Source organism: Balaenoptera acutorostrata, chromosome 3 (assembly GCF_949987535.1).
Source record: "Balaenoptera acutorostrata chromosome 3, mBalAcu1.1, whole genome shotgun sequence".
Classification (NCBI taxonomy): Eukaryota; Metazoa; Chordata; class Mammalia; order Artiodactyla; family Balaenopteridae; genus Balaenoptera; species Balaenoptera acutorostrata.
The window spans coordinates 149,472,234-149,493,121 of record NC_080066.1 but is presented as its reverse complement, the minus strand read 5'-3'; the positions used below and the strand labels follow the sequence as shown (position 1 = coordinate 149,493,121).

The window sequence follows — 20,888 nt, the reverse complement described above, 5'->3', positions numbered from 1 at the left end:
TAAATTTTAGGCATGTTCTTAATTGGAAGAGTGAGTCTTAGTCTTCTTGGATCCAAAATGTTTTCGAAGGTATATAAATACAGCAGGTAAAAGTAAAAGCAAAACAAATGAACTAAGAGTCACAACTAGTGGTAAGAAAACTCTTCTGGCAGATGCTGGGCCACTGTCAACACTACCTCCATTGCCTCTGTGTAGGCAATAGGGCGGGGACCACCCATAGCCGCAGTGGCAGTGATGTTTGTTATTGCAGATCCCCTTCATGTTGCAGGTCTCAGGGAAACAGACGTGTGACAGGAGAGACAGATTGACACACTTCTTGTGTATGCAGATATTTCCTGGACCACACATGGTACCATCTTTCACTTCACCAACATCAGGTGTATTCATCCCTAAGTGATAGTCGATACTCCAGCAGGTGACACCATTGCTGTGAGTGTACTGCAAAGTTGAGTGATCTCTCAGGTGGGGAATGTCTCCCACATTCTCACACTGAACTCTCCCACAAAAGCTATCTGAAGTATGACATTTTAGGTATGTTGTGCCATTTATACCACAGTGGCCAAAACGGTTTCCCTGGGAGTTGATTTCTTTATAGCAACTCTGAGATGCACTCTTTGCACCTTCACCAAAAATCTCCCTGCACTGTTCATCATGCTTATTACATCTCTTTTGATAGCAGTAGGCACCATCACTACAGGGAATCCCGTCCTGCACATATACATCTTCTGGGCACTGATGAGATGTCCCATTGCACCACTCTGGAAGGTCACATTCATTGACCTGATGTCTACAGAGTTCCCCTGATGGCATGAACTTGCAGTCCTTGCAACAAAGCCCAAAAGCACAAGCAGCCCCAGGCCTCAGAGTGCAGTTCAACAGACAACAGGGATCTTGTTCACACTGCTTTATAGATCCACAGTCACACTTCTCTTCTCCTTCAATCACACCATTCCCACAGCGCTTCAGCATAAAGACTGCCCCTGGAATTGGAGGACTGTGCAGACATGATCCCTGGTTTAAAGTGGTCTTTGTAAAATCTGCATAACTACAGTTCGTGAATCTCTCTGCTGGCACTCTGATAGCATTCATGATACAAGCACTTTGCCCACACAAACAGAATTCTTCATCATGTTGCATACCCAGAGTATGACCTAACTCGTGAGCTATGGTGAGAGCAAAAACAGACCAGGGGTCTCCTTTGAAATTATTAACTCCACAGTCAAGAGGAGGACGACATATTCCTGCCACATAGGCTATACCGAGGACACTTATAAATGAATTTTTAATGAAAATATGTGCAGCATCATACTGTAGCTGGGAAAGACTGATTTGTTTCCACTGAGAGAAATTCTCCAGAACCTGTTCTATGCTTATCATTGGGAAAACATTTTCATGATTCCAAATCTCAATCCCAGTCAAAATCACATAAGTACCCAACTGCTGATAAATGGAATCCACTATGTTGACAACAACAAATACATTCTCCTGCACCTTTGAGAAATTACTTTGAGAATAAATGAAGAAATTGTGATCTACCACCACAACCAGCTCCAGAAACCATAAATGGGTCCACCAGTTATAAGTAGAATTTTGTTTCAGAGTTGATTTCTCAGCCTCTTCAAATTCCAACTGTTGGTGTGCTGCTTTATTTGTTAAGCCACATCTCATAGGTGAGAATTCTGCCTCATTAGTGTTTATCTTATAAACCAGGTGTTCAAATGTAGTAGAGTGCCTGATGGGCTGGATTTCATAAGTAAGGTCATTTATCTGCAGCATTCCTTGAAAGCCCCCAGCACAAGTACTGAGGGAAACCAGGGACTCAGGGACCCCCTCCACATAACCATGAAAATAGCAGTCATTAGGAACAAAAGGATGATCCTGGCGAAGGGCGTGCTCTTCCGTGTAGGTGAACACTGGGAGGGGTCTGGAGACCAAAATCTTCTTAACCCTCATGTGGACAACATGTCTTCGGCCCCCAAACTGCAGGCTGTAGGAGAGCCAGCCTGGAGCATTTGCACCTCTGCCCCTGTTGGTAACCTTCAAGGGGATCACCACATCTGGGGAGCTGAGGCTTTGTGAGTGCCTAGCCTGGGAGAGGCCAGAAGGGAACAGAGACACCTCGAGCCAGAGCAGTACAACAACTCTCATGGACACCCTGGCCTCACCAATCACCATTATGCAGCAGCCATTATGGAGCCATCTGTTCAGAGAAAAACAATGTGAGGCACTGCTGATCTGGCTTCTCCCTCTGAGCTGACCTTTAAGGATCTGTGTCCTGCCAGAGTTACACCATCAGAGCTGCAGTGCTGAAAGTGAAAATAAAAAGAAGGGTGGGGATGGTGGTGGGATTGGGTAAGAAAAGTAGGAGAGAAAGAATTTGAATGAGGAAATACTGATTAATGAATCAAGAAAAAGCTTTGGATTTGCTTTCAGTAAATGGGGGGTGTGAAGTTAGAGGGGGCATAGATAAGACAATATTGGCCATATTGATAGTTGATAGCTGTTGGAGTTGGATGATAGGTACTCGGGTTTTCATTATACAATTATCTCAATACAAATAGGTGGTATAAAAATCTCCACAATAAAAAGTTAAAGCAAAACTAAAGAAACTTCAGAGTACAGTGACTCTATATCTTAATTTGTCCAAGACTATGTTGGTTTATGCCTGTTGTCCTTGCATAACTATTGACACCTTCCCCTGTCAAAACTGGAGAGGTCAGAAACAATTACAACAATTCTTATGTCAATTTGCATCAGTCTTATGATTTACTTTAGACTTTCTTTATCTCAAGTTATCTACTTGTCTCCTTGCTATATTCTCATTCATTCATAACTCTATGGGACTGCAAGGTCATTGAATGCAGGATTTATGATTTTCACTCATTTTAGTATCCCCTATAAGACCTAGTATACTTCTCTCTACAGTGAAAAATGGAAAAGGGAGGAGGGGTGGTGAAGTACTTGGGTTGTAGATGAATGCCACTTAAAATGTATTCATATTTGAATATAATTTTTATAAGAGAAAAAAATCATAAAAACTGACATCTTCTAAAGGAATGAGGAGGACAAGGTTGTTCTCCCCAGGTACCTATAGGAGAATACCAAAGACAAGAGGGAATGACTTATGAAGGGATAATGAGAATTCATGAAATTTAAAGGCTTGGGAAAAGGAACTCTGTCTTCTTGGGGCAAAGGCATCAGAGTGCCTGATATTTTAGGATTGCAAGGGAAAATTCCCAATATCTGCTCAAATATATTTACCAACAGTTTTTGAAAGTGAAGAATTTCTGTACCTGGCATACAGTCTGACTGGCAATGTTCATTAATTTGTTTCCTAATTCATTAAGCAATTATTTATATGTCTGGAGCACACAAAGTATAGGATATTGTTCTAGATACTAGGGAAATAAAAATATAGAGCATTAAACAAATTATCAACTGAGTGAAGAAAGATGTGGAAGGAGCAAGAATAAGCTTTAGAGGGATCTATAATATTGTATTCAATATTTATATATTATATGCCCTCTTCTTTGGCTGAGGAGAGTGTCCATAGACAACATCATAGTCTCAGCTAAGTGACAAAAAGAAGCTAAAAAGCAATGAGCCTATGGAAAAACAGACAAATCATCAGATTATTATAATAGGATCTGAACCAGATTAATCTGAGGCTAATAAAAGTAATGATTCAGGGATCCTTATTGTATAGACCTCCATAAACACCTGGGAGGTGCTTAGTAATGCAGTTTATGAGAGTCATCAATATAAAAGTGTTCAAAATTAGTTACTACACAAGAAAATTTGAAGTGCCCTGAAATATTACAGCTCATATGTTAAAGACTTGATGTTTCCTGAAATTCAATAATTTATGTAATTTTTTATTGTATTACCAATAACAAGATGTAAAGCTGAATTTTTTCTAAACTGTCAATAATAAAGAATAAATTTTGATCGAATATGCTAGGGATAGGCAATTAACTTTCTGTTCTCTCCAGAGAAAATATAACAAAATAATACTTATAAGGGAGGCAATTAAAGAGAAAGCAATTATAAAACCAGGAAAACATAGAAGTGTGTCAGGAAGTTAATATAAGTATTGGGTTTTTTAATTTTTGTGATGTTTACAGTATTTTCAAACTTTTAAAATTTATTGTTTGTTGTGATTTCTTCTTTATGCTAAATAAATGTTCATTTTTATACTTATTGTAATTTTCTATTCTTTTTCTTAAAGTGGTCTCTCCTCTTGTAGATGCTTCAGGCTCAAAAATTTGATTTCATACATGACTGTGATAAATGTACTGACAAAGGTAAGTTCAGTTTCTTATGAGTAAACATAGGAAGAGCAACTAAGCCAAGCTAATCTGAGAAGCCTTGCATGGGAGATATGAAAATGAAGATGCCTGACCCAGTACCAGTCATCTCCTGGACTCTAAATCCATTTCTAGTCAATACTTCTTTTACCCTAATTCAAATTCCTCTATATCATCCCTCCATACAACTTCCCCTTTATTTCTGCAGTCTTCACTTGATGAAATAGAGATAGAGAGAGAGAGCCAAAATCAATCCTCAACCTCTTCACAAAGCTCCCTACACATACTTACCTTATTAAACTTGAGCTTCCATAGAATTTACTGCTTGCCCTAAAGCTCACTCTAGAGAAACCCAAATCACAGAAGTCATATGTGCTTTATGGTTCACAGGCTGGGTTCCTGTTTTCCTCACCGCAAAAAGTCAAATCCAAACCATTTATCCAGCTGCGTTCCACTACAGTAAGTTTTAACCTTCCTTTCTCATTCTTCCATCAACCACTCCCTATAATTCTTGCAAAAATTTCAAGGACTTTGACACCTGATAGAATTATTCTCTGTCAAAAACCCTGCCTTCATCATAACTAATGGTAGCAAGCATATAGACAACCCATCTGAAAACCAGGAGGGTTTTTCAATGAGGTTTTTTTGTTTTTGTATTTGTTTTTTAAGTCAAGTTTTTTTTTTTAAATTGAAGTATGGTTGATTTACAATATTGTGTTAATTTCAGGTGTACAGCAAAGTGATTCAGATAGATAGATAGATAGATAATTTCAGATTATTTTCCATTGTAGTTTATTAGTGGATCTTGAATATAATTCCCTGTACTATACAGTAAATCATTGTTGCTTATCTATTTTATGTAGAGTAGTTTGTATCTATTAATCCCATACTCCTAATTTATCCCTCCCCATTCCCATTCCCCTTTGGTAACCATAAGTTTGTGTTCTATCTGTGAGTCTGTTTCTGTTTTGTATATAGATTCATTTGTATTATTTTTTAGATTCCACTCATAAATGATATCATATAATATTTGACTTTCTGTCTGCCTTACTTCACTAAATATAATATTCTCTGTCTATCCATGTTGCCTCAAATGGCAATATTTCATTCTTTTTATGTTTGAGTAATATTCATATGTATATATATATATCATCCTCTTAAGCCGACTGTCTGTTGATGGGCCCTTGGGTTGTTACCATGTCTTGCATATTGTAAATAGTGCTGCTACGAACATTGGGGTGCATGTATATTTTCGAATTGATGTTCACGTCTTTTCTGGATATATACTTAGGAGTGGGATTGCAGGATCACGTGGTAGTTCTATTTTTAGTTTTTTAAGGAACCTCCATACTCTTTTACATAGTGGCTACACCTAGTTACATTCCCACCAACGGTGTAGGAGTGTTCCCTTTTCTTCACACCTTCTCCAGCATTTTTTATTTGCAGCCATTCTGACAGGTGTGAGATGATATCTCATTGTGGTTTTGATTTACATTTCTCTAATAATTAACGATGTTGAGCATCTTTTCATGTGCCTGTTGGCCATCCATATGTCTTCTTTGGAAAAATGCCTATTTAGGTCTTCTGCCCATTTTTTGATTGGGTTGTATGAAATGTTTATATATTTTGGATATTAACCCCTTTCTGGTTACATCATTTGCAAATATTTCCTCCCATTCAGTTGGTTGTCTTCTCATTTTGTTGATGGTTTCCTCTGCTGTGCAAAAGCTTTTAAGTTCAATTAGGTCTCATTTGTTTACTTTCACTTTTGTTTCCTTGCCTGATGAGACAGATCAAAAAACATATTGCTATGACTTATGTCAAAGAGTGTTCTGCCTGTTTTCTTCTACAGGTTTTATGGTTTCAGGTCTTATATTTAGGTCTTTTTTAAAAATAGAAGTATAATTGATTTACAGTATTATATTTGTTTCAATATTTGTGCAGGTGTACAGCATAGTGATTCAGTATTTTGCAGATTATACTCCCTTATAGGTTATTATAAGGTAATTGCTATAATTTCCTGTGCTATACAATCTATCCTTGTTTCTTATCTATTTCATACATAGTAGTTTGTATCTGTTAATACCCGTAATTTGTTCTTCCCTCTTCTTCTCCCCTTTGTTAACCACTAGTTTTTTTCTATATCTGTGAGTCTGTTTCTGTTTGGCACATACATTCATTTGTACTATTTTTTAGATTCCACATATAGGTAATATCATACAGTATGTCTTTGTCTTATTTCGTTAAGCAGAATATTCTCTAGATCCCTGTCACAATTTCATTAACACAATTTCATTTCAATGTCACAATTTCATTCTTTTTCATGGCTGAGTAATATTTCATTCTATGTATATACCATATCTTCTTTATCCATTAGTCTGTGTTTGGGCACTTGGGTGGCTATTTTAAATAGTGCTGTTATGAATATTGGATTGCATGTATCTTTTTGAGTTATTGTTTTTATTCATTCTGAATATATACCCAGGAGTGGGATTGCTGGATGATATGGTAGTTCTATTTTTAGTTTCTTAAGGAACCTCCATACTGTTTTCCATAGTGGCTGAACCAATTTAGATTCCCACCAACAGTGTAGGAGGGTTCCATCTTCTCTGCACCCTTTCCAGAATTTTTTATCTGTGGTCTTTTTGATGATAGCCATTTTGAGAAGTATGAGGTGATACCTCATTCTTGTTTTGATTTGTATTTCCCTGATGATTAGCAATGTTGAGCAACTTTTCATGTGCCTGTTAGCCATCTGTATGTCTTCTTTGGAAGAATGTCTATTCAGGTCTTCTGCCCATTTGTTTGTTTTCTTGATAATGAGTTGTATGAACTGTTTATATATTTTGGATATTAACCCCTTATCAATCACAGCATTTGCAAATATTTTCACCCATTCAGGTTTTTTTTAATGGTTTTATGTTTATGGTTTCCTTTGCTGTGCAAAAGCTGTTAAGTTTAATTAGATCCCATTTGTTTCTTTTTTCTTTTTTTTTTTTTGCCTTAGGAGATGAATCCAAAAATATATTGCTACGATTTATGTCAAAGAGTGTTCTGCCAATGTTCTCTTCTAGGAGTTTTATGGTTTCAGGTCTTACATTTAGATCTTCAAACTATTTTGAGCTTGTTTTTATATATATGGTGTGAGTAAATGTTCTAATCTCATTCTTTTACATGTAGCTGTCCAATTTTCCTAGCACCACTTGTTGAAGAGATTGTCTTTTCTCCATTGTATATTCTTGCCTCCTTTGTCATAGATAAATTGACACTAGGTTTGTGAATTTATTTGGGGGATCTCTATTCTGTTCCACTGATCTCCATGTCTGTTTTTGTGCCAGCACCATGATGTTTTGATTAATGTAGCTTTGTAGTATAGTCTGAAGTCAGGGAGCCTGATTCCTCCAGATCCATTTTTCTTTCTCAGGATTGATTTGGCTCTTCTGGGTCTTTTGGGTTTCCATACAAATTTAAAATTTTTTGTTCTAGTTCTGTGAAAAATGTTTTGGGTATTTGGATAGGGATTACATTAAATCTGTAGATTGCTTTGGGTAGTATGACCATTTTAACCATATCAGTTTGTCCAATCTAAGAGCACAGGATGTTTTTCCATCTCTTTGAATTATCTTCACTTTTCTTTATCATTGTTTTCTAGTTTCCAGAGTATAGATCTTTCACCTCCTTGGCTAAGTTTATTCCTAAGTATTTTATTCTTTTTTTGATGGGATATAAAATGAGATGGTTTTTTACTTTCTCTTTCTGATATTTCATTGCTAGTGCATAGAAACAACAGATTTCTGTATATTAACATTGTATCCTGCCACCTTGCTGAATTCATTTATTAGTTCCAAGAGTTTTTTGGTGGAAACTTTCAAGTTTTCTGTATAATGTATCATGTCATCTGGAAATAGTGACAGTTTTAGCTCTTCCCCTCCAATTTGGTTACCTTTTGTTTGTTTGCTGTGGCTAGGACTTCCAATACTGTGTTAAGTGGCAAGAGTGGGCATCCTTGTCTTGTCCCTGAATCTAGTGGGAAGGCTTTCAGCTTTCCATCATTGAGTATGATGTTGGCTGTGGGTTTGCTGTAAATGGCCTTTATTATGTTGAGATATATTCCCAATATACCAACTTTGGTGGGAGTTTTGATCATGAATGGATGTTGAATTTTGTCAAATGGTTTTTCAGAATCTATTGAGATGATCCTGTGATTTTTTAATCCCTCCTTTTGTTAATGTCATGTGTCACATTGATTTGAGAATGTTAAATCATCTTGTGACCCTGGAACAAAACCAACTTGATCATGGTATATGATCCTTTTTATATATTGTTGGATTTGGTTTACTAATATTTTGTTGAGGATTTTTGCATCTATATACATCAATGAAATTAACATGTTATTTTTATTTTTTGTAGTGTTTTTGTTTTTGGTATCAGGGTAATGGCAGTCTTGTAGATTGAATTTGGGAGTCTTTCTTCCTCTTCAACTTTTGGGAATAGTTTGAGAAGGATACGTATTAGCTCCTCTTTATTTGTTTGCTAGAATTCCTCTGTGTGGATATGGTCCTGGACTTTTGTTTGCTGGACATATTTAATTACAAAATCAGCTTCAATTCTAAGTATTGGTCTGTTCAAATTATCTGTTTCTTCTTGATTCAGTCTTGGCAAATTGTATGTTTCTAGAAATTTGTCCATATCTTCTAGGTTGTTCAACTTGTTGGCATATAACTGTTCATAGAACTCAGTTATTTTTTTTGTATCTCTGTGGTATTGGTTGTTATATTTCTTCTTTCATTTCTTATTTTGTTTATTTGGGTCTCTCTTTTTTTTCTTAATGAGCCTGGCAAAGGGCTTATCACTTTCCTTTTCAAAAAGCCAGTTCTTGGTTTTATTGATCTTTTCCATTGTTTTTTGTTTGTTTGTTTGTTTGTTTTGGTCTCTATTTCATTTATTTCCTCTCTGATCTTTATTATTTCCTTCCTTGTGCTGACTTTGGCCTTCGTTTTTTCTTCTTTTCTAATTCCTTTAGATGGTAGATTAGGTTGCTTATTTGAGATTTTTCTTGTTTCTTGTGGTAACCTGGTATCACTATAAACTTGCCTTTTCAAAATGCTTTTGCTGCATTCCATAGATTTTTGAAAGTTGTGGTTTTATTTTCATTTGTCTTGAGGTGTTTTCTGAATCTATTTCATTTATTCATTGACACATTGTATTTTTAGCAGCATTTTTAAAGTTTTTATGTGTTTGTGTTTTTCCCATTTTTCTTTCTGTAATTGATTTTTAGTTTCATACCACTGTGCTTGGAAAAAGTGCTCAATATAATTTCTATCCTATTAAATTTGTTGAGACTTGTTTTGTGGCCTAGTATGTGATCTGTCCTGAAGAATGTTCTATGTGCACTTGAAAAGAATGTGTATTCTGCTGGTTTTCAATATAATGTCTTGTTGATATCTATCAAGTCCAGATGATCTATTGTGTCATTTAAGACCACTGTTTACATATTGATATTCTGTCTGGATGATCTGTCCCTTGATGTAAGTGGATTGTTTAACTCCTCTACTATTATTGTATTATTGTCATTTTCTCCATTTACGTCTGTTAGTACTTGCTTTATGTATTTAGGTACTCCTGTATTGAGTGCATATATGTTAATGGGTGTAATATCTCTTGTATTGATACTTTTATCGTAATATATTGCCCTTCTTTGTCTTTTATAGCCTAGTTTTATAGTCTATTTCATCTGATATAATTATTTCTATCCCCACTTTCTTGTCATAACTGCATGAAATATGTTTTCCATCCTCTCACTTTAGATCTGTGTGTGTCTTTAGCCCTGGCACGTATCTCTTGTAGGCAGCATATTGAAGGGTCTTCTTTTCTATTTTTTATCCAATCAGCCACCCTATGTCTTTTGATAGGAGCATTTAGTCCATTGATATTTAAAGTAACTATTGATAGATATGTACTAATTGCCATCTTATTACTTGTTTTCCAGTTGTTTTTGTAGTTCTTCTGTTTGTTTCTTCTTCTTTTTGTTTCCACTATTGTGGTTTTATCATTTTCTTTAATTCTTTTTTATATTGTGTATCTATTGTAGGTTTCTGTTTTGTGGTTCCATGTGGTTCATATGTGTTGACCCATAATTGTATCTACTTCTTTTAAAGTGATAGTCATTCAAGTCCAAAAGCATTATAAAAGACTTACATTTTTTACTCCCTTTCCTCACATTTTGGGTTTTCAAAATCATATTTTACATCTTCATGCTTAACCCTTAACTATTTTATTATAGTTATAGTTGTTTTTATAATTTTTTTCTTTTAATCTACATAGTAGCTTATTTAAGCAATCTTTAAGCCTTGCTATATATCTGCCTTTCCTAGAGGGATTTCCCCTTTCCTGTAGATTCTTACTGCTATTTCCATTTGGAGAAGACCCTTCAGCATTCATTTTAGGGTACGTTTACTATTGATGAATTTATTAAGTTTTTGCCTGTCTGAAAAGTTCTTTATCTCTCCTTCTATTCTAAACAATAATCTTGCTGGATAGAGTATACTAGTTTGCAGGTTTTTCTCTTTCAGTAGTTTGAATATATCATGCCACTACCTTCTGGCCCACAAAGTTTCTGTAGAGAAATCATCTGATAGCCTCCTGTGGGTTCCCTTGTAACTGATTCTTTGTTTTTCTCTTGCTGCCTTTGGAATCGTCTCTTTTACTTTTGCCATTTTAATTATGATATGCCTTGGTGTGGGTCTGTTTGGGTTCATCTTGTTTGTGCTGGATATCTGTTTTATTCTTTAGGTTTGGGAAGATTTCAGCTTTTATTAGTGAAATACATTTTCGATTCCCTTCTCTCTCTTCTTCTTCTGGAACCCTTATAATGCAAATGTTGGCACACTTAACGTTATCTCAAAGATGTCGTAGATTGCTTTTATTTTTCCATTTGTCTTTCTGTTTGCTGTTCTGATTGGGTGAGTACCATTATTCTATCTTCCAGATCACTTATGTATTCTTATTTTTCACTTAGTCTGCTATTCATTTATTTCAGATATTAAATTATCTATTTTTTAATTTTAAGAGTTAATTTGAGAAAATATCAGTTTGAATCAGGAACATTCAATTAATATTTTTTATTATTATACAATTTTAAAAGGCTACTTTTCATTTAAAGTTATTACAAAATATTGGCTATATTCCCTGGGTTGTACAGTACATCCTTGAACCTATCTTGCACTGAATAGTTTGTACCTCACACATCCCCAACCCTATACTTCCCTTCTATCCATCCTACACTGGTAATCACTAGTTTGTTCTCTATATCTGTGAGTCTGCTTCTCATATGTAATATTAACTAGTTTGTTGTGCTTTTAGATTCCATATATAAGTGATATCATACAGTATACATCTTTCTCTGTCTGACTTATTTCACTTAGCATAAAGCCCTTGAAGTCCATGCATGTTGCTGCAAATGGCAAAATTTCATTCTTTTTTTATGGCTGAGTAATATTACATTGTCTGTATATACCACATCTTCTTTATCCATTCATCTGTTGATGGACACGCAGGTTGTTTCCATGTCTTGGCAATTGTAAATAATGCTGCTATGAACAATGGGATGCATGTATCTTTTTGAATTAGTGTTTGTGGGGGTTTTTTGGATATACACCAAGGAGTGAAATTCCTGGGTCATATAGTTATCCTATTTTTAGTTTTTTGAGAAACTTCATACTGTTTTCACAGTGGTTGCACCAACATACATTCCTACCAACAGTGTATGAGTGTTCCCTTTTTTCCACATGCTCGCCAACATTAGTTATTTGTCTTCTTTTTGATGATACCCATTCTGACTAGTATGAGGTGATATCATTGTGGTTTTGATTTGCATTTCCCTGGTGATGAGCAATGTTGAGCATCTTTTCATGTGTCTGTGGCCATCTGCATTTCCTTTTTGGAAAGACATCTATTCAGTTCTCTACCCATTTTTAAACTGGGTTGTTTGGTTTTTTGATGTTGAGTTGTATGAGCTGTTTATATACATTGGGTGCTAATCCCTTATCAGTCATATCATTTGCAAATATTTTCACCCATTCAATATGTTGTCTTTTTGGTTTTACTTAATCTGATTTTTAGTTTATAATAGAGTATAGTTGATTTACATTGTTGTGTTAGTTACAGGTGTACAGCAAAGTGATTCATTTATACATATACATATATCAATTCTTTTTCAGATTCTTTTCCCATATAGGTTATTACAGAATATTGAGTAGAGTTCCCTGTGCTATACAGTAGGTCCCTGTTGATTATGTATTGTATCTATAATAGTGTGTATGTATTATGTATTTTATGTATAATAGTGTGTATTAATATGTTAATCCCAAACTCCTAATTTATTGCCCTCCTGGTTTCCTCTTTGGTAATCATAAATTTGTTTTCAAAGTCTGTGAGTCTGTTTCTGTTTTGTAAATAAGTTCATTTGTATCCATTTTTTTAGATTCCACATATAAGTGATATCATATGATATTTGTCTTTCTCTGCCTGACTTACTTCACTTAGTATGATAAACTCGAAGTCCATCCATGTTGCTGCAAATGGCATTATTTCATTCACTTTTATGGCTATATTCCATTGTATATATGTGCAACGTCTTCTTTATCCATTCCTCTGTTGATGGACATTCCTCTGTTGCTTCCATGTCTTGGCTATTGTAAATAGTGCTGCAATGAACATTTGGGTGCATGTACCGTTTTGAATTATGGTTTTCTCTGAATATGTGCCCAGGAGTGGGATTGCTGGATCATATGATAGTTCTATTTTTAGTTTTTAAAAGAACCTCAGTACTGTTCACCATAGCGTCTGTACCAATTTACATTCCCACTAATAGTGTAGGAGGGTTCCTTTTTCTCCACACCCTCTCCAACATTTATTGTTTGCAGTCTTTCTGATGATGACCATTCTGACTGGTGTGAGGTGATACCTCATTGTACTTTTGATTTGCATTTCTCTAATAATTAGTGATGTTGAGCGTCTTTTCGTGTGCTTTTAAAAACTATCTGTATGTCTTCTTTGGTGAAATGTCTATTTAGATCTTCCACCCATTTTTTGATTTGGTTGTTTGGGGTTTTTTTGATATTGAGGTGCATGAGCTGTTTGTATATTTTGGAGATTAATCCCTTGTTGGTTGCTTCATTTGCAAATATTTTCTCCCATTCTGAGGGTTGTCTTTTCATTTTGTTTATGGTTTCCTTTGCTGTGCAAAAACTTTTAAGGTTAATTAGGTCCCATTTTTTTTATGTGTGTTTTTATTTTCACGACTCTAGAGGTGGATTGAAAAAGATCTTGCTGCGATTTATATCAAACAGTGTTCTGCCTATGTTTTCCCCTAAGAGTTTTATAGTATCCGGCCTTACATTTAGGTTTTTCATCCATTTTGCGTTTATTTTTATGTATGGTGTCAAGGAGTGTTCTAATTTCATTTGTTTACATTTAGTCCAGTTTTTCCAGCACCATTTATTGAAGAGATTGTCTTTTCTCCATTGTGTATTCTTGCCTCCTTTGTCATAGTTTAGGTGACTATAGGTGTGTGGATTTATCTCTGGGCTTTCTATCCTGCTCCATTGATCTATATTTCTGTTTTGATACCAGTACCATGCAGTTATTTTTTTAATAGAACTTTTTTAAAAAATAAATTTATTTATTTATTTTTGGCTGCATTGGGTCTTCATTGCTGTGTGTGGGCTTTCTCTAGTTGTGGCGAGCGGGAGCTACTCTTCGTTGAGTTGCACAGGCTTCTCATTGCAGTGGCTTCTCTTGTTGTGGAGCACAGGCTCTAGGTGCGTGGGCTTCAGTAGTTGTGGCATGCAGGCTCAATAGTTGTGGTTCATGGGCTCTAGAGCACAGGCTCAGTAGTTGTGGCCCATGAGCTTAGTTGCTCTACGGCATGTGGGATCTTCCCAGACCAGGGCTTGAACCCATGTCCTCTGCATTGGCAGGTGGATTCTTAACCACTGCGCCACCAGGGAAGTCCAATGCTGTTTTGATTAATGTAGCTTTGTAGTTTAGTTTAAAGACAGGGAGCCTGATTCCTCCAGCTCCTTTTTTCTTTCTCAGGATTGCTTTGGCTATTCGTTGTCTTTTGTGTTTCCCTACAAATTTTATTTTATTTTTTGTGCCAGTTCTGTATAAAATGCCTTTGGTGATTTAATAGGGATTGCATTGAATCTGTAGATTGCCTTGGGTAGTATAGTCATTTCGACAATATTCATTCTTCCAATCCAAGAACATGGTATATTTTTCCATCTGTTTGTGTCACCTTCAATTTCTTTCATCAGTTTTTTGCCTCCTTAGGTAGATTTATTCCTAGGTATTTTATTCTTTTTGATGAGATGGTAAATGGGATTGTTTCCTTAATTTCTCTTTCTGATCTTTCATTCTTAGTGTTTAGAAACACAAGAGGTTTGTTTGTATTAATTTTGTATCCTGCAACTTTACCAAATTCATTGATGAGCTCTAGTAGTTTTCTGGTAACATCTTTAAGATGTTCCATATAGTATCATGTCATCTGCAAACAATGACGGTTTTACTTCTTCCTTCTAATTTGGATTCCTGTTATTTCTTTTTCTTCTTGGATTGCTTTGGCTAGGTCTTCGAAAACTATCTTGAATAAAAGTGGTGAGAGTGGACATCCTTGTCTTGTTTCTGATCTTAGAGGAAATGCTTTCATCTTTTCACCATTGAGTATGATGTTGGCTGTAGATTTGTCATATGGCCTGTATTATGTAGAGTTAGGTTCCCTCTATGCCCAATTTCTGGAGGGTTTTTATCATAATAGGTGTTGAATTTTGTCAAAAGCTTTTTCTGCATATATTGAGATGATCATATGGGTTTTGTTCTTCCGTTTGCTAATGTGGTGTATCACAATGATTGATTTGTGGATATTGAAAAATCCTTGCATCCCTAGGATAAATCTCACTTGACCATGGTGTATGATCCTTTTAGTGTATTGTCGGATTTTTTGCTAGTATTTTGTTGAGGATTTTTGTTTCTATGCTCATCAGCGATGTTGGCCTGTAATTTTCTTTTTTGTGGTATCTTTGTCTGGTTTTGGTATCAGGGTGATGGTGGCCTCATAGAATGAGTTTGGGAGTAGTGCTTCCTCTGCAATTTTTTGGAAGAGTTTGAGAAGGATGGGTGTTAACTCTTCTCTAAATGTTTGATAGAACACACCTGTGAAGCCATCTGGTCCTGGACTTTTGTTTGCTGGGATTTTTTAAATCACAGATTCAAGTTCAGGACTTCTGATTGGTCTGTTCATATTTTCTATTTCTTCCTGGTTCAGTCATGGAAGTTTGTACCTTTCTAAGAATTTGTCCATTTCTTCTAGGTTGTCCATTTTATTGGCATATAGTTGCTTGAAGTAGTCTCTTATGATCCTTTGTATTTCTGTGTTGTCCGTTGTAACTTCTTTTTCATTTCTAATTTTATTGATTTGAGCCCTCTCCCTCTTTTTTCTTGAAGAGTCTGGCTAAAGGTTTTTCAATTTTTTTTATTGGAATTAGCTTTTAGTTTCATTGATCTTTGCTATTGTTCTCTTCATCTCTATTTCATTTATTTCTGACTCTGATCTTTATGATATCTTTCCTTCTACTAACTTTGGGGTTTGTTTGTTCTTCTTTCTCTAATTCCTTTAGGTGTAAGGTTAGATTGTTTATTTGAGGTTTTTCTTGTTTCCTGAGGTAAATTGGTATTGCTATAAACTTCCATCTTAAACTGCTTTTGCAGCATCCCATAGGTTTTGGATCATCTTGTTTATGTTTTCATTTGTCTCTAGGTTTTTAAAATTTCCTATTTGATTTCTTCAGTGATCCACTGGTTGTTTAGTAACATATTGTTTAGCCTCCACATGTTTGTGTTTTTTTCCAGTTTTTTTTTCTTGTAGTTGATTTCTAATCTCATAACATTGTGGTCAGAGAAGATGCTTGATATGATGTAAATTTTCTTAAATTTACCGAGGCTTGCGTTGTGGCTCGGCATGTGATTTATCCTGGAGAATGTTCCATGTGCACTTGAGAAGAATATGTGTTCTGCTGCTTTTGGATGGAATGTTCTATAAATATCAATTAAGTTTATCTGGTCTAATGTGTCATTTAAGGCCTTTGTTTCCTTATTGATTTTCTGTCTAGATGTTCTGTCCATTGATGTAAGTGGGGTGTTAAAGTCCCCCACTAGTATTGTGTTGTTGCCAATTTTTCCTTTTATGGCTGTTAGTATTTGCCTTATATATTGAGATGCTCCTATGTTGGGTGCATATATATTTACAATAGTTATATCTTCTTCTCTGACTGATCACTTGATTACTGTGTAGTGTCCTTCTTTGTGTCTTGTAACAGTCTTTATTTTAAAGTCTATTTTGTCTGATATGAGTATTGCTACTCCAGCGTTCTTTTGATTTCCATGCATGAAATATCTTTTTCCATCCACTCACTTTCAGTCTGTATGTGTCCCTAGATTTGAATTGGGTCTCTTATAGACAGCATATATATGGGTCTTGTTCTTTTATCCATTTAGCCAGTCTGTGTCTTTTGTTTGGAGCATTTAATCCATTTACATTTTAGATAATTATTGATATGTATATTCTTATTGCCATTTTGTTAATTGTTTTGTATTTGTTTTTATAGGTCTTTTTTCTTCCCTTCCTCTTTTGTTCTCTTCTCTTGTGATTTAATGACTATCTTTAGTGTTATGTTTGAGTTGCTTTTTCTTTTCTGTGTGTGTATCTATTGTAGATTTTTTGTTTGTAGTTACCATGAAGTTTAAATATAACAGTCTATATATATGTATACAAGATTGTTTTAAGTTGCTGTTCTCTTAATTTTAAATGCATTTCCAATATCGTTCACTTGTAGTCTCCTCTTCTCATGACTGCTGGTTTTGATATCATATTTGTGTGTGGATGATTTCCCACCTTTATTGTATGCTTGCCTTTACTGGTGAGCTTTTCCATTCATAATTTTCTTGTTTCTTGTTGTGCCTTTTCTTTTCCATCTAGAGTAGTTCCTTTAGCATTTATTTTATAGCTGGTTTTGTGGTGCTGAATTCTTTTAGCTTTTGCTTATCTGAAAAGCTTTTGATTTCTCTGTTGAATATGAATGAGAGCCTTGCTGGGTAGAGTATTCTTGGTTGTAGGTTTTTCCCTTTCATCGCTTTAAATATAATTGTGCCACTCCCTTCTGGCCTGCAGAGGTTCTGCCGAAAAATCAGCTGATAACCTTCTGGGGAGTCCCTTGTATGTTATTTTTTGCTTTTCCCTTGTGGCTTTTAATATTTTCTCTGTCTTTAATTTTTGTCACTTTGATTAATATGTGTCTTGTTGTGTTCCTCTTGGGTTTATCCTGTATGGCACTCTCTGCGCTTCCTAGACTTGGGTGAGAGTTTCCTTTCCCATGTTAGGGAAGTTTTCTGGTATTATCTCTTCAAATATTTTCTAAGGCCCTTTCTCTCTCTCTCTTCTCCTCCTGGCACCCATATAATTCAAATGTTGATGTGTTTACTATTGTCCCTGAGGTCTCTGAGACTGTCTTCATTTCTTTTCATTTTTCTTTCTTTATTCTGTTCCAAAGCAATGATTTCCACCAATCTGTCTTCCACCTCACTTATTTGTTCTTCTGCCTCATTTATTCTGCTATTGATTTCTTCTAGTGTATTTTTCATTTCAGTTATTGTAATGTTTATCTCTATTTGTTTTTTCCTTAAAGCTTCTAGTTTTTTTTTAGGCTGTGCCGTGCAGCATGTGGGATCCTATTTCCCCCCCAGGGATCGAATCCATGCCCCCTACATTGAGATTATGGAGTTTTAACCACTGGACCACCAGGAAAATCCAGCTTCTAGCTCTCAATTAAACATTTCTTGTATCCTCTCGGTCTGTGCCTCCATTCTTTTTCTGAGACCTTGAATCATCTTTACTATCATTACTCTGAATTCTTTTTGAAGTAGATTGCCTAGCTCCACTTCACTTAGTTGTTCTTCTGGTGTTTTATCTTATTCCTTCGTCTGGAATATATTTTTCTGTCGTCTCATTTTGTCTCACTTTCTGTGCCCGTGGTCTCCATTCCTCAGGCTGAAGGTTTGTAGTTCTTCTTGCTTCTGGTGTCTGCCCCCTAGTGGGTGAGGTTGGTCCAGGGGCTTGTGCAGGCTTCCTGGTGGGAGGGGCTCATGCCTACCCACTGGTGGGTGGAGCTGGGTCTTGTGTCTCTGGTGGGCAGGGTCGTGTCGAGGGTTGTGTTTATAGGTGGCATTCACAAGATACCCTGCAGCCATGCTACCATTAAAGTTTGGGCTGCTTCTGGGGTGCTGGTGTAAGTGCCAACAATGGCTGTCACTACCCAACCTGGGCTTCACCCCACCTGGGCTCAACCCCATGACTGGGTCGCCTCTTCTTCCCAAGGTCAAATCTTCCTTGATTCAGTGCCACATTGTGGTGTGGAGTGATCTGGCCAGGGCATTAGCTCAGTTTGGGTTGGGGAGTGTGGTGATGTGGTCACTGAAAACCTGGCAGTTTCTAAGGAAGACCTCTTTCTACCATGCCTGGGTGTAAGCCAGGACTGGCACACTCCTTACGAGTGAAATCCAGGCTTTTACAACCTTTCTATTTGTTCCAGAAGTTCCCCAACCAGCCAGGGAGGCTTGTCTCCTACACGTAGGACACCAGGACTAGGACGCAAAGTCTGTGGCTTGATCTGATCACTTCCCAGGGTGGATGTCCATGTCCACCTGTGGAATCTCCCTCTTCCTCTGAGTCCCCTCCCAGGGGCACACGTCCCAACCCTATCACTTTTCTTCCCACCCTACCCAAATACACGTGTATCTTTCTTACAGCCCGGTTGTATGGGAGTCCTTCTGTCACTTTCCAGTTAGTTTTCAGTGAGAATTGCTCCAAATGCAGGTGTATTTTTGATGTGTTCATGGGGGAAGGTGAACTTCATATCTGCCATCTTGATCTCTCCTCACTTATGTCTTTAATCCATTTTGAGTTTATTTTTGTATATGGTGTGAGAAAATGTCCTAATTTCATTCTGTTACTTGTAACTATCAAGTGTTCCCAGAATTACTTACTGAAGGGACTGTCTTTTCCTCAATGTTCCTTTGTGCCTCCTTTGTTGTAGATTAATTGTGAGGGTTTACTGCTGGACTTTCAGTTTTGTTCCATTGATCTATGTGTCTGTTTTTGTGCTAGCACCATATTGTGTTAATTACTGTTTCTTTGTAGTACAGTCTGAAGCCTGGGTGGGTGATATCTCCAGCTTTGCTCTTTCTTCTCAAGATTGTTTTGGCTACTCAGGGTCCTTGGTGACTCCATATAAATTATAGGATTATGTGTTCTATCTAGTTCTATGAAAAATGTCCTGGGTATTTAGATAGGGATTGCATTAAATCTGTAGATTGCTTTGGGTAGTATGGCCATTTTAACAATATTAATTCTTCCAATCCAAGAGCATGGGATATCTTTCCATTTCTTTGCATCATCTTCAGTTTCCTTCATCAATGTGTTATAGTTTTCACAGTATACGTCTTTCATCTCCTTGCCTAAGTTTATTCCTAGGTATTTTATTCCTTATGATGCAATTTTAAATAGGATTATTTTCTTGCTTTCTATTCCTGATAGTTCATATAGTGTATAGAAAAGCACCAAATTTCTATCTATTAAACTTCTATCGTACAACTTTACTGAATTCATTTAATACTTCTAATAGTTTTTCTTGGTGGAGACTTTAGGGTTTTCTATATAAAATATCATGTCACCTGCAAATAATGACAGTTTTACTACTTCCCTTTTAATTTGAATACTTTTTTTTGTCTGATTGCTGTGACCAGGACTTCTAATACTATGTTAAATATTAGTGGTGAGAGTGGGCATCTTTGTCTGGTTCTCAATTTTAGAGGAAAGACTTTCAGCTTCTCACCATTGTGTTTGATGTTAGTTATGTGTTTGTCATAAAAGGCCTTTATTATGTTGAGATATGTTCCCTCTATACTCACTTTGATGAGAGTTTTTATTATGAATGAATGTTGAATTTTGTCAAATACTTTTTTTACATCTGTTAAGGTGATCATGTGACATTTATTCTTTGTTGTGTTAATGTGTTATGTGACATTGATGAATTCATAGATATTGAGCCATCCTTACATCCCTGGAATAAATCCCACTTGATCATGTTATATGATCCTTTTGTATATTGTTGAATTTGATTTGCTAATATTTTGTTAAGGATTTTTGTATCTATATTCCTCACAGATATTGGCCTGTAATATCTTTATTGTTGTAGTGTTTTCATCTGGTGTTGGTATCAGGGTAATTGTGGCCTCATAGAATGAATTTGGGAATGTTCAGCCCTCTCTAATTTTTTTGAATAGTTTCAGAAAAATAGGTATTTGTTCTTCTTTTTTTTTGTTTGTTTGGCAGAATTCCCCTGTGATGGCTTCAAGTGCTGGAATTTTGTTTTCTGGGAGGTTTTGGATTACTAATTCAATTTCACTAGTGATAGGTCTGTTCAGATTATCTTTTTCTTCCTGATTCATTCTTTGAAAATTGTATGT

At 36.0% G+C, this 20,888-nt stretch overlaps 1 protein-coding gene across 1 annotated transcript; it reads right to left on the bottom strand.

The window, feature by feature from the left end:
- Window positions 1–18: 18 nt before the first annotated feature.
- LOC103019860 (disintegrin and metalloproteinase domain-containing protein 21) lies at window positions 19–2,249 on the bottom strand. Its single transcript, XM_007184556.2, has one exon. It carries the CDS (start codon window positions 2,173–2,175, stop codon window positions 19–21), a length of 2,157 nt encoding a protein of 718 aa, XP_007184618.2. The 5' UTR covers window positions 2,176–2,249.
- Between the last annotated feature and the right edge of the window lie 18,639 nt (window positions 2,250–20,888).

What these genes read in the sequence shown, in the direction of transcription:
- LOC103019860 (XM_007184556.2), bottom strand. Translation starts at nt 2,175, where the DNA reads ATGGTGATTGGTGAGGCCAGGGTGTCCATGAGAGTTGTTGTACTGCTC.